Here is a 17,955-nt window from a genome sequence, read left to right on the forward strand (position 1 = left end):
AGGATCAATAATCTTCAATAATCAGTTATCCTTCGATTGGGAAGGGAAGAAGGCGGAGGTGGACCCGGCTTAGTGGACAGCAGATAGCCCCGTCCCACACAAAGCCAAAGCTGCTGTTGTTTGGTTTGGCTCAAGGCCTAAGCAGCACTGTCCAGGCCTCGCTTAAACGAGGGTCTAGTCGGCCTTTCTGTTTGTTTTCCTCTCTGAATGGATGTTTAAATGTCGGTAATCCTAACAGCCAGTTAAGGACTGTGTGTGCGCGCATGTGTGTGTTGATCATTGTAAGAAGCTTGACCTTGAAACTTCCCCCTAATACTACTGATGAGATGTGAGGTATAGCTAGCCTAAAGTATTGAGGTAGCATTATGGAGGTGACCTTTCACCTCACTGAGTGACCTATGACCTTTGACCTGATAACTGCTGTTGTCTGCTTCCTGCTCCATGGCTTCAGTGACTGTCATACTTGATGCTTTTATCTGAACGTTTTTAAAAAGGTGGCTGGCAAACCCTTGATACTACCTTGTTAGTGGTAAAGTCCACATTTTCCTTGCTGTAGTTGTGGTCAAGATGTTCCACTTAAACTTTGTCAGGGAGGTGAAGATAGTATTGGTCAACAGCTGTCTGTATAAACATCTTCCCAATGGAATAATGTGGATTGTAGTACGTCAGAGAGGGTAATTATGGGATGGGATTATGGCCTGTATGTGTGGCGCATCCAATGTATTCTCTGTCTCTCGACTGCCCAAAACATTTCTTTTCCATTTGGAGACAATAACGGCCAATCTGAATCTGAGTTTAAATGGTGAGGGTGGGGAAGGGCAGCTCATGTTAGTGGACATGACGTTATCACGCACAGACCTCGGCAGTGTTCTTTCCTTCTGTCTGCAAAGACTGATCACACTGAAGTATCGACTACAACAGTCTCCACTCAAATATTTAAGAATCGATTAATCTAATGCAAGTAATATTATACTGTATCTGCTGTAAGAATACTCTGCAACATGAAGAGAAGGCACATTGAACAGTTGTGTGTGTGTTTGTGTGTGTGTGAGTATGTGTGTCAGGGAATTTCTTGTGAATTTGGCCAAATATGGTGAAATGCCATGATCACCAATGGCTTTGAGTAAGTACAGTGAGGCCAGCGACAGGACGCCTGTTACCGACCACTAGCATTTTAATTTATTTATTATTTACACCCATTCACATGTCATCTTCTGTCTGGTGTTGAGCCTGTTACCGACCACTAGCGTTTTTATTTATTTATTATCTACACCCATTCACATGTCATCTTCTGTCTGGTGTTGAGCTCCACATATCTAGAACAGAAATTATGAGCCAAGTGCTTTTACAACTTTTCATTGCTTTCAACATGTGCCACTCCTTGTCTGGTAGGACGTTTAAATTATTTTACAAATGATAAAATGCCAAAATAAGGGGTTATTTATATAAAGACATATAAATAAATATACATATATATTATATATTAAATCTAGTGTGTAGTTTAAGACTATATTTGTTTAATTAGAGGCTTTTTGCACTAGTTGAATGTTTTCTGTTGTGCGACTTTCGTGTAGCTTGGTAGTTTGCAAAAAAGGATTATTTTTGCAGAACAATGTCGCTTTGATTTGTATCTTTTCATTTGACCGTTTTATCTGTAGCTTGTCAGCAACGCATTCTGTGGGTGGTTTTTGTATTTATATTGTATTTGTCGAACTTCTAGCAACGATGATACTAAAACAACTGTTGTTATCCTGCTACTTTAATACTGTTTTATAGTATGTGTACCAATAAACTATACAAGTGTTAAACGAATATGGAGTGTCCTCTTTCTTTCATTTCGACTGTTCGGGAACAGTCTGTTACTTTTTACAGTAATAACCAGAGATAAGGCTAATTTGCCTTTTGAAAGACTACTGGAGAAAGTTTACTTGAACACTGAAATACGTAAACACTATTTTGAGTGTTTCCTTACAATTGGGTTGAAATGTTAAAAGTCATTATTAAAAAAAACATGCGTTTGTTGCTGTTCCAAAAAACGTGCGTTCTGTGTGTAGGAAACAGTGACGCAGAATGAGGGCAACACCACGCTATTAAAAGCGCTTCGGGATCATGGAGGCGGGGGGGGGGGCGATGTGATTGTCTGTTAAGCGCATCAGCAACGTTTTGCGACATCGGACCTTGGACTGCATCATTAAGGGAGCGTCGGTGGAGCTTGCTTTTCTAAAAACAAGAAACAAAAACGGCAATGCACACTGACTACAGAAAGCATTCATAGGAAACCCTTGGGTGTACACTGGAATAGAATGAGTGTAAATGAGTTGTATTCAGTTTGGGCCATTTTACTTTTTGAAAACAGTGTTTGGAATTAGAACACGACAAGCTACTCTGAAATGACCCCTGCCCCGTTCTCCAACATCAAAGAAGGGCGCCAGTGTGTTTTGGTGAATAATCAAAAAAATAATCTTTGCATAATTCATCGCAGTGAACCCTCTCCAGAGGCCGCTCTGCTTCGTGAAGTACCTCATGATAATGACGCTTTTAATGTTTCCATTTGGCCACAACAAAAAACTGATAATGTGTTTGTGTTGTCCTGGTAACGGGGACGCGCTGGATATAAAACGCGTGGAGGGGCTAGTTGCGCAACGATGAGCGACATCAGGTTGGGAGAGAGGTTTTAGACAGACTTGCTCCGCGGCTAAGAATGCGCAATCTGGTCAGTTCTACAAGTTAAGTTTACACAATATATGTGCAATGTTGAAACTCTCTGATAAGGTAGGGGGTCGAAGTGGCACAACAATTCTGTTAGAGGCGATGTCCCAAGATAAAGTCCACTTGGCCAAGTTTGTCCTGGACGCTCTGGATGGCAAGATCGTCGACTCGAAAACGGAGGGTGCCCAGACCCCACTCATTTCGTCCGTTTTTCTACCAGACTCTCCGGTGAGATCCAAGTTCATTAAGCTTCTTTTGCAACGCGGAGCCAGCGTCAATCACAAGGACGAGAGCGGACGGACAGCCCTGAGTCACGCTTGTGAGAAAGGCTACCTCGACGCCGTGAAGGTTCTGGTCCAGCACAACGCGGATCCGGAGATGGAGGATTTGTGGGGGAACACTGCGCTCATGTATGCCGTCGTAGCAGGACACACTGTGGTCGTAGAGTTTTTGGTCAGGGCGTTCAAGCGCCTTGGACTACAAATAGACAGGCAAAACAAAGTGGGGAACTCTGCGTTGAAGGTAGCCGAGTACCTTGGCCATAAAGAATGCTTGTATGCGCTGACGAATCCCTCCAAAAAAGTGAGTGAATATATTTTGGGCCTACCAGACAGAGTTGGCAACGCAAGCGTCTTGGAAGACGTTGATACACATGAAGTCGCCCCTCAGAGGAAAACTCCAGATCTCCCTGCGCACAAGCTGTCGGTGTGCGCCAAACACGAGAGCGCAACCAGAGAGGCGTCATGTCGCTCCAAAACGGCTTTGAGTAAAAGGAGATCTTTCATTTTAAAGAATCGCTTACAGTCAATGGATTCCATTGAGGAGTATGAGAAGGAGAGCGAAGGCTCGCCGACCTCCCAACAAGGCCTCTTTTTTTCGGGCGTCCTGACCCCGATAACTCATCAGAAATCCAGAACTCCCCAGTTCTTAAAACAAGGAGAGAAGTCGAGCTCCGCTGATGACCCCGGCTACCTGCCCCCGTTACCTAGAGGAACAGTCAGCCAGCCTCCTGCTCAGTTCTCCCCGAGGCCGTTCAAAAGTGTGCCAAAAAGTTCTACGCCTGCCACCTCTTCCTCGTGCTTCGTGACCAGCCCTCTTGGTATCCTCATGACCCCAATAACGGGGAACGTGGCCCATGACAATGCGGACAAGGAAAAAGCCAAAAAAAGCACCTTTGACTTCGGCATCCGGAGATTCGATGACAGCTACTACCAAAAACGCTGCAGCTTGCCCACCAGCCTGCTGAGCCCCCTGCCCCCGGAGCGCGCGCAGATGCCGGTGCGCAAAGTCAAAGCGGTGCGAAAGAATCCGCCGTCTCAGGGGTACACGGAGCCCGCAGAAGTGCAATCGCCACCGGCATCAACCACTTTCTCTGTCCTGGGCAACAAACTGTTAAGGCGCTTTACTTTCCCGGAGTTCAAAAAGACCGGCAAGGAGCTGCAAGACAGTGAGTGTCCGGCGCAGAGTGGGACTGGCCAGCCTATGGCTCGTGGGATGCCCAGGTCCGAGACGTTTCCCCTGTGCACGAACCACCCTCAGGTCGGCAGCAAGCCGAGCATAGACAGTATCAGCGCGGTAAAGTGCGAGTTTGAGTGTCTACTATTCCGGAACCCATCGTAAGACGGGTGCGTAATGGCGAACTTGTGTGTCACGCAAGGAGCCAGAGCGCTCACACAAGGGCGGAGCTTAAATAACTAGAGTTTAACATGAGTTCCTGAGTTACTATGTTACATGGCATAGATGTTATCAATCATGTTTGAATCAGAAAAAAAAAACATTGATCAAACCTATACAAATGTATGTATAGCTGTAACCTCCGATACCTCATCATTAAGCTGCCAATTTCTACTCTGCTCAGACCCTAACAGTTTGTGCATCAGTTTAGCTTTCTCAGTCCTCAGGGAAAGTATTGTGTTTGCACCCTTTTTCCATTTATGTAAATATGCATTCATATTTCAATCGAATCACACGGATGTCCGCAATTATCTCTTCTGATGTCCACTTTACTGTCAATTACTTTAACAAATAAAAGTGGTGTGGCGATATTATTGGTGTTCTGGTCATTGAAATGTTTCTGTTTCTTTAACCTTGTTTAAGGTTCTCATTTCATATTTTGAATTCATGTTGGACTATCTGACTCTGTTTTTTTCGTTTGCACTTCCACTTTAATAGTTTTTGCCACTGTATTCCACAGAAAAGAGGTGCTAACAGACACCAATGGTAAACTTAAATCCAAAAAGACATTAGTTTTAGTGTCAAAACGTTGCTGGTCTCTCTCTTTCCCTCTCTCTCCCCCGGCAGCTTTGAGGCGACGGCAGAAGGGGAAGCATGGCTTGTCCGGGGCACAGCTTTGTTCCCGCACGCACGGCTGAGCTCACACGTTATCGAGCCGCATCAGAGAGCGCATCAACAACCCCACATTCGCACAGAGCAGCATCTGCAGCCCTGCGAGCGACCAGGAGGGGGTAGGAGGAGAGGAGGAGGAGGAGGAGGAAGGGTGGGGGTGTAGTGATTCAGTCCATCACCTCAGCGGTAACGGCTGATATGGAAACAGCAGCATTGCGGGACTCGCTCAGCCTCGTTCCGCCAGCAGCAACTTAGCCAGAACTTGCTCCGCTGCCGAAATCTCCCGCCTGAGTCACGCTGCGGTTATGCTGATTCGGCGGGCATGAGCTGCGCGGTGGTCGGGCTGCCGTATCACGTTCTCAATCGTTTCTTTGTCCTGCTTCTCAAGAGGACTGCGTACATCTGATGCGAACACGACGCGTTATCACTGACGACTGAACGACCGCGGCACGCTGCGAAAGTGAGCGGATGCTAACTCACGCACACACACCTGGATTTGCTGCATCCGCAATGATACAAGCGTGACTCCTCGCTGCTTAGCGGAGCGCGTGCCTTCCCCTCCTCCATCTCCACCTCCTCCTTTCGTGACTTTTTTCCGACTCCTCCATCGGTATTTTCCCAGCGGAAGTCCACCCGTTTGACTATGGAGCTACGCAGCTTCAGCACCATGGACACCGCCAGACTTGTCCTCTACTTGCTCGGTAAGAACAGGTGTATTTATCATGCGAATAGATAGGGTCGTGACTCAAATACAAGTATTAGATATGAGCTAACTGTCAACTTAGATCGACTGTTGAAATGTGTTTAAAAAGCATTTTCTCAAGCGCAATTCGTGATTTTTAAATGACTAAGACACTAACACGTAAGAAAACCGAAATCTTGAACTTCCTTTAGTCTAACCTTAACCGAACAGTAGGTTACATGCATGCATATTTTGATTGTAAATATTGCTTAGATTGGCGTGGAAGGAAATGTCAAATGAGCTTTGAGCTAGTTGATGTTGATCTAGTTGATGTTATGTATTTTCTCATATTCTCCTTGCGTTTTGGTGGGTGACGCTAACTTCCCGTCCATAGGCACTGTGACACGACTCGTGGTGATGGCCGAGCAAGAAAGTGAGAATCTGTCAGGACTGTCCAACAACCCGGACAAAGACATATTTGCCGTCCGGGAGAACGGCACTACTTGTTTGATGGCTGAGTTTGCAGGCAGATTCATGATACCTTACGACGTGCTAGCACTGAACGGCATAGATGTGAGTGTTTTTGTTACATCAGTCATTCTTGCGGTCCTTGCATTTACACAAACCTGAGACCTTGCCTCAGGTGAGAAGAGCTGCAGACGGTTTAAAGTTTGCCCTAACAAGAGAGACAGACCATAGAGTAACATATATTTATTTATTTAAATAACAGGCTGAGGAAAGATGAATGATGGAAGGAAAGTCGGCAAAATAAAAAATATATTGGACACGTCCTCAAAAAGAAAAAAAAAAAAAAAACTTTTGACCAGCTTTCTTGTCGAGCAATGCTGGACAACAATCTCCGGAGTGTGTGTGATGCATTCTTAGAGCGTGTGTGCGTGGACAGTAGTTGCAAAGAAAACTGTGGTGATGCTGTGGATGCGGGAGTCATGGTAATGATGGTGTGATGATGATTCGTGCCGTGATTGTATTGTGGTTTATTCTTAGCTAATTACAGAAACGGCAAGCGTGACTCTACCCCGGGGGGCTGGGGTTGAGGGGAGGTGCGGACCTAACGAAGCGGAGCTTCACATCTTCTGGGCAAACAACGCTTACATCTTCCGCCTCTTCTTTGTGAAGGTGGGCGAGTTTACCCGGCTTTGGGGTATGCCAGTAATTAGCGTCATCATTAATACCTCCCTCAGAATGGTTGTTAAACCCATTTTGAGAACACCCACGCACAGCAAGCGCCTGTGAGTGTCTTGTGACGAGAAAGTTTGTTGGCGCTGAATAGCCTACTGTGGCGTTAAAACCTAATATGTTAGCCTACTCGTCTGTCAAGCGCACAAATAATCTGGGTGAAAGGTAAAAAAAAAAAAACTCCCTTTGATGAATAACCTTTTCAAGATAATATAAATAATAATAATAATAATAATAATAATAATAATAATAATAATAATTCTCTCTTGCAGGAAACGCGCCATACAAAAGATCCGAATCAAAAGGAGAGCGAGATATGGAAAATTAACAAGGTCCAATTGGTCTATGATACGTCAGAGACTACGCATTTTATCAGTGCATACAACCGTGAGTATGGTCAAAGGCTTATTTATTAAAAACAATAATAATTAATATTATTTTATTTCTGTAATTATTATTATTATTATTATTTTTATTATTATTATTATGCTATTAGGCGAGAAAACGATTACTTAGTAGTTTATTACTATTTTCATCCATAAATGCACTTTATTTTTATTTAAATGTTATCCTATCAGGCATAGGCCTATTTCATTCATATCTCTGACAATTTACTACATTATATAGATATCGCCTTAGTGTGTAACCGGCATAAGGAATTGTTCATGGATGTGTCATCGATAAGCGGGATCACAGAAAACGATGTTTAAAAGTCTCTGTTATATTTACTAGTCTATATTTGTAGGCCTATTTTAATGAACAAATATTTCAGTTCATATATTACACATTTCCTTAGATTTTTCTATGCAAAGATACTTTGGTTCATGTGGTTCTTGAAAGTGTACATTGCGCGCGCGCGTGTGTGTGTGTGTGTGTGTGTGTGTGTGTGTGTGTGTTTGTACCTGTTTTCCAGCTGGGAAGCACACAGCCAACTCACACAAATTGTCTGCCTTCGTGACCCCTGGGGGCCGCTCGTACGTGTGCACAGCTCAGCAGACACTCACGCTCCTCTCCACCGACCACCAGAAGGGTGTCACCATCGCCCTGTCCGACATCCACATCCAGCCCTTCGACATCCAAAACGACTTTATGTTCAGTGATTGTAAGTTAAACCACACACATGGATAGCTCTCTCTCTCTCAATATATATATATATATATATACTTGTAAATCATATGGCCGAACAACTCATAATCCACAGACACTCCGACAATAGCCAGTGCCGCAATTGTCTTATGGCACAAAATGACTACGACAACACTATCAATGTAAGTCTGTATGTGAGATCAGCTTTGAGATAAGGCCTATAGGCCTTCCATATTGAAATTAAATATGTGTGTGTGTGTGTGTGTGTGTGTGTGCGCGCGCGCGCGTGTGTGTGTGTGTGCGCGCGCGCGCGTGTGTGTGTGTGTGCCCCAATGCGAGATATATACCTAATTGCTTGTATAGCATTTAAGTCGTCCACATCTGTAGGTGCAGGATCTGAATGCGACAGTTTTGGCGCAGTCATCATTTTCTCTATACCCTCATGTTGACCCTGTCGTACCAGCGCGGAGAGAAAGAGAGAGAGGGAGAGAGAGACTGGTCCCTTGAGTTTTCACCTTGGTTTAGGAGAGTACTGTAATGTGAAGAACGAGGAGAGAGACGGCAGCTCGAGCCGAGGTCTTTATGAGTTCATAGGCAAAGCCATCGCTACCGGTTAACGAGGTTCTCCAGTTACCACCGAAGGTGATTTACGACGCAATCTCTCTTTACGCGCAAGAACCAGAGGTGAACTCCAATAGAAATGCCTCAAACACACCACCAACAACGCTTCCTGACATTCAGCCTCACAGGCGTGACGGAAAACATGCTGAGCACGCAGACATGGTTGAAGAGTCACGACCCCGGCACATACAGTAAAACATCTCGTGTCCCGGTGGCAGTAGGAAGCTGTCCGTTGTTCCGAAGGACACTAATGAATAGACTGCTAGATTAGCTCTGCCACGACGCTCATTTTGAGTGTTGATATTTACATAATGACGCCTCTTAGCGCCACGAGAAAGCGAGCGCGCCTTTTCTACATAGGAGAGTTGTGGAACTGGCCACAAATGGTTGGACACAGGGGGCAGCCTGCACGTAAACGCTCCGGTGAGCGCAATGAGCACATGAAGATATACTGTACGCGACAGCTGACACAAAAGCCTTCGGCATCCATACTATGCAAAATAAAACAGATGATTCTGAAGTAAATGTCCGTGTGTGTATGAAATACTTCTCATACGCAGAGATGAGGATAGAAAAATAAAAAGTGAGAGATCAGTGGACAGATAAAAAGGTTATTTTTTCTACAGTTTTTTTTTCTGCAATTACAATTGTTTGTACATAGAAGTGAATGAAAATGACTTGTCTGAACTGAAATTCAGCCTGTGACCCCATGTTTTACACAATTTTGGACAATCAAGATATTTTGGCAAAATCACCCCAAGTCTGTTCTTACACACTATGGCTATACATCTGTGTGTGTACACACACACACACACACACAGAGACACACAGACACACTAACTCATGCATACACACATACACACATGCATGCATGCACACACACACACACGCACACACACACCTCAGAGCTGGTATCCCCACTGACCCCTCGTTCACTCCTGTGCCCTTCAGCATATAAGTGCATCACAGACCAGCATGAGCAGCTGGAGGAAACTCTTCCCCTGGTACTAGGGCTTGTCCTGGGCCTGATCATCGTCATCACCCTCGCCATCTACCACTTCCACCTCAAGCTGACCGCACAAGAGCCGCAGCTGCCCCGAGACCGCTCCCTCTACAAGAACATGTGAAAGAGGCGACCCAGGCGACCGCAACCGCTACAAAAACGTGTGAAGGACTCCACTTTCTCTCTCTCCTTCTCTTTCTCTATCTCTCTCTCTCTCTCTCTCTCTCTGCCTCTCTGTCTGTCACCAAAGGGCCGCTAATTTAACCAGGTCAGACCCAAACGCACAAGATGGTGACCAGAGTTAGCGGCCTTCTGGCCCTACACTGTCCCACACACACACACATGCCCACACACACACACACACACACACACACACACACACACACACACACACACACACACACACACACACACACACACACACACCTTACACACCAATAAGAACTCTTTCAGTTGCTATTTGTTTCTTGGGCTCATCTGCTCAATTGCTGTTCTGTCTGTCCAACTGACCGTCCTTGTTGTCCGGTGAAAGAGCCTCGTCCGCGTCACGCTGTCTCTCTCCCATCCGTAATGTACTGTAGTGATGAAACGTATGTGTGTTCTGTAGATGATTTATCAGAGTTGATTTGACATTCCATTACATGTTGCTTCCTGGCAAAACCGTGTGAAGAACATGCATAGACTATGCTGGTAACACTTTGTGATGAACAGACAAGGGAAGGAAAAGCTTTCATATGCTGTTGATTGGGAGAGAAGGGGCATCAAATATGGGCTTAAGGATGAGGGTGAGAATGTTTACACGAGAGTAAATTATTTTCTGAATTTCTATGCATTCAGAGGATCCACGCGCTGCACAGTGTTGAAAGCCTGAAATAAAGGATTCTGTGTGTGTCCATTCCTCTAATTGTGATGTCATTTGTATAAAGTGAAGACACCAATAAAATATTTATTTAATACACTCCTTTATAATATTGGGCAGAGGTTTTCTGTATCTGAATGTCTATGACTGATGTATGATGAAAGTCTAAATTAAGGCCATGTCTTTTCAGATGTACTTCTGAAGTTTATTTAAATGATACATATTTGGTCCATGGCTTCAAAATAAAGCAAAGATTTAAGACTTTTCAACATACAAGATGAAACATTTAAACCAAAAATCTTCTCTGGTTCGCTCTAGAGCTGCTAGAACTGCTAAGCACAATGTCATCTATATGCTGAGTGTAGAGGAGTCTGGGCCAGCTCCTGCCCAGTCTCACTGACCACTGCCCCTCGCTTTCTCATTGGTCACATCACCTGATGAAACTCCATCTGTATTCCAATCAGCTTCTACTAACAAAACTTCTCTCAAGAGTTTGAAGGTCCAAATTCCCCAGGTCTATGAATAATAGCCTCACAGGCAGTAATGTGACCACGACATTCATTCTGTTACATTGACAGATGCCACCAGCAAGATTTCATCCACGAGGCTCAGTGGAACAGATCCCTGTCAGACCTAGATGGATCCGGCCCATGTCTGAACCGGATACGGCCCATTTCTGAACCAGAGGTATCAGCCACCTGGGCTGTCAATCTCGTGATGAAAGGCCTCTTTAACGCTCCAAAAATGAGTGTCTGACGAGCCCACAAAACGATCAGTCATTGGCCACAGAAATGGCACTAGGACAGCAATCGATCAGCGGAGACCCGCCCCTGGGATCAATGAGCTGATTGTGAGCCTTGTTTCTGCGGTCTAGAAGAGATGGAGTATTGATCCAGTCACCGGGACACTGTCAGGGCCAGGTGAAGGGGTGAGAGAGAGAGCAGACATCAGACCAACACACACACACACACACACACATACACACACCTCGCCTCGGACACCCATTCATTGCAGAGATCTGCTAAACTCACACCAAATGCCAATGATCCATGTTTATGTCCATTTTCATATGTAAATGTTAATTATATCATTAAGAATTCTGTATTAAATACTATTTTTTAGCTCTCATAGTCTGTATACACATATAAAAAATGTATCAGATAAATTGGAATCGGAAATTATGCTGATTCACTGCTAATTGCACTCAAATAATGTTTCCACTAGCAGACCCAATCAGCAATCACAGGTGATCTTATTTTCAGGATGCTGATAAGGACAGTCACAACAAACACTCCATTCTCAGTTTTCAGAGAAAGCGGTAGGAGAGAGGACATCAGACATTTCAATAACAAGTGACTCACTCTGATCCTCAGGGTGGAAGCTTGTGAAGTTTTTTCTTCTTTAAAGAGTTACAGCTCCACTACTGGCATGAGGGGAAGACTACAAGGATACAAGGATACAAGGATACAAGGAAGTTTATTGTCACATGCATATAGTTACTGGAAGTAAGAAATGCAGTGAAATTATGTCTGGTGTCAGCCTATTTGTGCAAAGTGGGGTAAAAAAGTGCAGTAGAAGAGGGGTTTAGTAGATTAAGTGGCAAGGGCTGCATAAGAAAGGTGAGGGAGGATAGGAATTGGGGGGGGGGGCACCAAAGAGCAAGACTACATGCACCATTTTCACCTTTTCCCCACATACAACACCTGTCTCCATGGCTTCAGATCATTTGTCTTTTTGTCCATCCTTCCTCCTGTCCTAACCCCTCCTTCTAATTATTTGTGTGAAGGAAACAAGAAAGGAATGATAGGGGGATAGAGGAATGAAGGAGACAGATATGAGAAATGAGAGGTCCTGCATCACTCACACATCACTTTTAAGAGATGTCAATTACTGATGACCTGGTGCATCACTTCTTAGACTAGAATAAACAGACATGAATTGTACAGATACAGAATTGTAGAGAATATGAACCGATGCCAAAGCCTAAAAATATTATATTGAACATGGCCTATTCCCACTTATTGACCCTGATAATGAGATAATGTTTGATAGTTCTCAAGGCATGAATGAATACTTATTTTACAATGTGTGAACTAAACAGGCATGAACTTTTTTTTAAAAAAGTTTGCATGGTAGTTCCTGATAATTCCAGCATATAAAGATCTGAAACTGAAACTGAACGTTGATAGATGCGGGAGGGAACTTTTCACCTTGACAGCATGATCACACAATTCCGACTGAAACCGCTTCCGCATAGGATGCTCTCGTGTTTCCTCGCGTACCGGCCCTTTCGCCTCTCTCCTCGTTCTCACCTCCTAATGTTGCAATTAGATAAATGAGACATCCTCGATGACGTAGGGCTTTGAACTTTCTTCCAGGGTACGAGCTCAAGGACCGAGGAGAGAGGCCGACACCGTATGCAAATAGAGCTTTGGGATGAAGCCCGTCAAGCCACTCCTACACACTTGAATTCAGAAACAGGAAATCTGCCTACTTCATTTATATTGACATATTTATTATAAACCCTTATTTATATTGACATATTTATTATAAACCCTTATTTATATTGACATATTTATTATAAACCCTTATTTACTGACTTTTTATGTCTAGATGCTTATATGTGCCAATTGACACAGCCTATTGGCCAACAGTAAAAACAGACCATACTAAAACTACCTGGGATCACAGAAAGGCAGGTGGCATTGATGCCATATTCTTAATCAGAAATTCTCTCTCTCTCTCTCTCTCTCTCTCTCTCTCTCACACACACACACACACACACACACACACACAGATGTAATTTCTGTACAATATCTGTATTTTTTTTATTGAAACCAGCTTTACAGAAGACACACATGCAATATTACTGTACAAGCAACACCACGGTTAGGGTTTATCATTTGAACATGTCAAGCTTTAGCCAGTACCACACACACACGTTCCTGATCATATTTACATGTCACAGTGGGGCATGGGAGACAGGACAGGAGGGCGTCTGTGCTCAGCTACAGAGATGGGGAGATGGTGTTCTTTGATTACATCAATTTAAAAACATCATGTCATGATATGGGGAAATAAAAGACACAACCAATAGTGATGGTGGAAGAGTGAGAGTGAGAGTGTGTATAAGTGAGTAAGTGGGTAAGTGTGTGTGTGTGTGTGTGTGTGTGTGTGTGTGTGTGTGTGTGTGTGTGTGTGTGTGTGTGTGTCTGTGTGTGTCTGTGTGTGTGTGTATTGCTAAAAATGTTTGAAGATGAAAGTGTTGTGATGATTCCAGATGGAAATTAACCCTTACATCAATCAGGCCCTTCAAAGCCACATCTGAGCCTCATCCAAGCCGGATCAGAGCCAGATCAGGGCCAGATCAAGAGTCCGTCAGTCGGACCGCACCTGGTAGGTAGTGTGTAAGAGATCGGGTGGATGCCTTTTGCATTCTATCCTCAACCTTGTCAATTACATGTGATTATACTGACATACATACTGTACCATAGAAGTATTAAGGGGTATTGCTTGTGTGACTAACATCACTGCTCATAAGGTTAAAAAAAAACCCTCAACAAAACAAAAAACCCAAAGAATAAATACACAAACAAATGAAAAGTGAAATGAAAAAAAGGCCACACTACAGAAAAATAAACCTCCAGTTCCAGAAAAATAAATAAATACTTCAAAATGGTATACAAAAGTCTGCCAAGTTAATAACCCTTTTCTCGTCATGTCCGCGGGAAGGCTTTGTCTACAAATTCAAAATAAATAAATATGTTTCTTTGAACAGTTCAGGATGGGGTCTTTTTTAGAATGAGAATATTTTCATTTTTTTTCTTTGTCAAAAAATTAGGATTATATATAAACAGTAGGAAATATTAGTGGCAGATATTCTCGAGCGCTATAACACTGCCCTGTATATGACAACGCTTACGTCACCACAAAATACTGCAGATTATAAAAAACTGTACAGAAAAAACTTTTACAATTTTCCTCTAAAATACGTTTGTTTGTTTGTTTTTTCCCATTGATAAGTTTGAGAAGAGAGGGTGAAAAAGCGAAGGTTTTTCATGTAGCCCTCCCCACCTGTAGTAACAGCCTTGCGTCCTGAACAGTGTGTAAAAATCCATCACAGACATCTCTGCTGGTTCTCTTAAGGGTTCCCTTACTTCTGGAATCTCCTTGGTTCTGACACCGGAACCCATGTCTCGCAGTCCTTTTGTTTCATTGGCTTAGCTGGTTGCTAGCCTCTCTCCCTCGGCTCTATTTGGAAGCTACGATTGGTCTACTCAGGGAGTGAGCACACACGGCACAGCCTAGACAGAGAAAAAAGAAATAAAAACGACACACACCTGGCGACCACTCATACGGGCTGCAGACGCTACATGTGTTTAACGCTAACATCAAACTGTCTCTCAAAGACTCGAAGAAAGTGCCAGACTGTTCTGTTTCGGCTGGAGCAACACAACTCCGCAGCCTCCGACTTCCGACCTCCGGCACCTCCACCTTTAGTGTTTCCACCCTTTTTTTTCGGTTTGCATTAATATAAGCTTTTGTTCTTGTGTTTACTTGTTAATTTCACTTCTGTCTAAACTACATACGGTTACAGGTGTCAGTGTCTTTATGTATTAAATAATCCCCGATCGCGGGGCCGGGGGTTACACATCGTTGGTTTCAAAAGTCTCTCTCAGGTCTTCTGTTGGTGAGAGTGTGCAAGTGTATGTGTGTGTATGTGTGTGTGTGTGTGTGTGTGTGTGTGTGTGTGTGTGTGTGTGCACGAGTGAGTGAGCTGGGAGTGTGTTGAAGAGCGCCCCTGCTGGCGGGAGGCTGCTAGGCGTCTCAGCGGTGGCGGTAGTGGCGCATGAGGGGCACGATGCAGGAGGGTGGGCCCGAGAGCTTGAGGAAGGGGTGCAGCAGCAGCTCCTGGGCCGTGGCCCTCTGGGACGGCTCCCGCACCAGCATCAGGTCCAGGAAGGCCCGCAGCACCGACGACACCTGCACACCACAACAACAGCAGCCACAGCATTAACAACAACAACAACAACAACAGCAGCAGCAACAACAAACATAACAACAACAACTACAGCAGCAGCAGCAATAGTAACAACATTAACAACAACAATGACAACAAAGGCATGCAACTACAACACAACAAACACCAAAAACAATTTTCACTCTGGGTCTGTACGAAATGAAAGGCAGCTGTCTGCTGCCTCGCTGTCTTCAGCTCTCTACCGACTCATTTGCCGTAGCAGGCATCAAGGCACTGGCTACGAACTTTGTTTCGGACAGCCTAGCAAGATAGCAACACAAAACACTGTTGTCAGGATACCAGAAAGAAGAATAACATAACATTCTATCAGAGAGGGTTAAGCTAGTAATCAAGGATCTTTGGTTCTATTGCTCACAAAAAAAATAGAATTTTGGACATTGAAGGCAGCATAGATGTATCCAAAATGTTCAAAATTTGGCAAAACGAAGGTATCTTATAAGGCAGCATGTTTGATTCAGACATGTCACGATGCCTAACTCCCCTGTTAGATATCTTAAAAGGCAGCATTTTTTCCCGTTTCGTACAGGCCCTCTGTGTCATCACCATTCATTTATGTCTGCTCTCACAGACGAGGAGAATCACATAACAACTATGAGAAGAATACTTTCTGTTGTTGTTTTTGTTTTTAACACTCAAATAATCTGTCATGCGTCATTACTATCTCATCTTTTTAAATCGGTGCGATTTTAATTAGGACAGTCTCTTTTGAGTGCTTCTACCACTGTGTGTGTGTGTGGAGGTGTTTGTGAACATGCTGATGGTGTGTGTGTGTATGTGTGTGTGTGTGTATGAAGGTGTGTGTGATTTGTATTACAAATCCAACCACAATGATGTGATTAGTGCAGTTACAGATGTCGTAATAGTGAAACGTATGAAGTTGCATATGCCATTGTGATCGTGAAGTTGCACATGTTGTTGTGATAGTGAAGTTGTGTTTGTTGTTGTGATCGTAAAACTGCATGTCATTGTGATAGTGAAATTAATTTAGTGAAAATTGCATGTGACAGATGGGACGGGCTACTCTTTGAGTTTGTCAGACCTTGTGGGACTCCTTGAGCCGGGGAGGCAGGTTGTCACGTATCCTCCTCATGGCCTGCAGGGGGGGCTCGTTGAAATAGGGGGGCTCGCCATCCACCATCTCAATCACCATGATCCCCAGAGACCAGATGTCCACCTGTACACAGATGGACAGAAGGACAGGAGCACAGCACGGGTCAGTCACAGTCAGTCGGCAGGACTTTGCAACTATCTTCACCACCAGACTGATGGGAGAGGGACCAATCAGCGATCAATGGGACAAATGGGACATGAATGACCAATCAAACAGGTACCAGTGAGAGACAAGTCAGGCAGCAGCACTGAAACTGGTAAGACACAAGCAAAGTGCTCAAAGCAAGTCCCACCACTCGGTGGCCATCTTGGTAATGGTTTCAGGCAGTTATTTTGGGCAGCTATGTTCCTATTCAAATGAATGGAGAGGCATACTGTACCTAACTCGGCAGGTCATATTGAAATAAATGTTTAAATCTGAATTGAACGATCTACCCCCAAATCACTAAAATAAGGCAAAAAAAATGTTACTCTTTATGTTAACTTGCTCACTGCGCACCAACACTCGTCGTGGCATAGCTAAGTAGACAGAATCATGCCCATTTCAAAAATGCAGCTGGTTACTTACATTACAGGAAGGGGCGGGGTATATGTAGGCAACTGCCATATTGGCGTTACAAACTAACCCCATACATTTCTCTGGAGGATTCTTTGAGTGCTGTGTCTCCTCATCATAACAAGACAGTGATTATCACACACTACAGAGGACAGGACCAGACTGTTACTACAAGCTTATCCAAATACTCTCCATACAATAATTATTTCCTTTTTTCCTTATTTCCTTTGGCCTATGCCCATTGCCTAACCTAAATGAATCATTAAGGAGAGTTTCTCTAACAACAGGCACTATGCATATTGTAATGCTAGTGAGGGTTCCCTGGAGAATTCAATTCAATTCAATTCAATTCAGACAACACAGAACTATCTGCTTGGGGCCAGCTGACAGAACAGCTGGGAGAGTAGAAAGGCCGAAGAACATCTCTCACCTCAGTTCCGTAGGGTAACCTTGAGATGACCTCTGGAGCCATCCAATATGGCGTTCCCACCAGGGACTTCCTCTTGGGCACCTCTTTGGACACTTGTGCACAGAAGCCAAAGTCAGACAGCTTTATCTGGAGAGGCAGGAAAAAAACATACAGACAAACATAAACAAACACAAACATGACAGGCATCAGCATAAAAGCATGCAAGGCTTTGGACATTACTGTAATGTCTACATCTGTGATGGAGAAGAGTGTCAGTAAAAAAAAAGACCTGACCTGAGTTCTCAAGTAAGTGTGTGTGTGTGTGTGTGTGTGTGT

The 17,955-nt window shown here is 44.0% G+C and overlaps 2 protein-coding genes across 2 annotated transcripts in view; one reads left to right on the plus strand and one right to left on the minus strand.

The window, feature by feature from the left end:
- Nucleotides 1-2,630: 2,630 nt before the first annotated feature.
- Nucleotides 2,631-10,602, plus strand: lamp5 (lysosomal associated membrane protein family member 5). The gene is made up of 7 exons (XM_048250577.1): nt 2,631-4,325; nt 5,569-5,756; nt 6,132-6,310; nt 6,743-6,874; nt 7,207-7,321; nt 7,848-8,036; nt 9,593-10,602. Exons 1-7 carry the CDS (start codon nt 2,752-2,754, stop codon nt 9,766-9,768), a joined length of 2,553 nt encoding a protein of 850 aa, XP_048106534.1. The 5' UTR covers nt 2,631-2,751; the 3' UTR covers nt 9,769-10,602.
- Nucleotides 10,603-13,303: 2,701 nt separating this feature from the next.
- The window catches only part of pak5 (p21 protein (Cdc42/Rac)-activated kinase 5), a 58,952-nt gene continuing 54,300 nt past the window's right edge, over nt 13,304-17,955 (minus strand). The window contains 3 exon segments of the mRNA XM_048250329.1: nt 13,304-15,486; nt 16,584-16,718; nt 17,641-17,766. Of these exon segments, the coding sequence (XP_048106286.1) occupies nt 15,331-15,486; nt 16,584-16,718; nt 17,641-17,766 (417 nt within the window). The 3' untranslated portion in view covers nt 13,304-15,330.

This window comes from Alosa alosa, chromosome 8, assembly GCF_017589495.1.
Source record: "Alosa alosa isolate M-15738 ecotype Scorff River chromosome 8, AALO_Geno_1.1, whole genome shotgun sequence".
In the NCBI taxonomy this organism is placed as follows: Eukaryota; Metazoa; Chordata; class Actinopteri; order Clupeiformes; family Clupeidae; genus Alosa; species Alosa alosa.

Bases quoted from the DNA above. Each gene is read 5' to 3' on its own strand.
- lamp5 (XM_048250577.1), top strand. From the start codon at position 2,752: ATGTTGAAACTCTCTGATAAGGTAGGGGGTCGAAGTGGCACAACAATT. The intron at 4,326-5,568 runs GTAAGACGGGTG...GCATCCGCAATG, and splicing joins CTACTATTCCGGAACCCATC to ATACAAGCGTGACTCCTCGC. The intron at 8,037-9,592 runs GTAAGTTAAACC...TGTGCCCTTCAG, and splicing joins CGACTTTATGTTCAGTGATT to CATATAAGTGCATCACAGAC.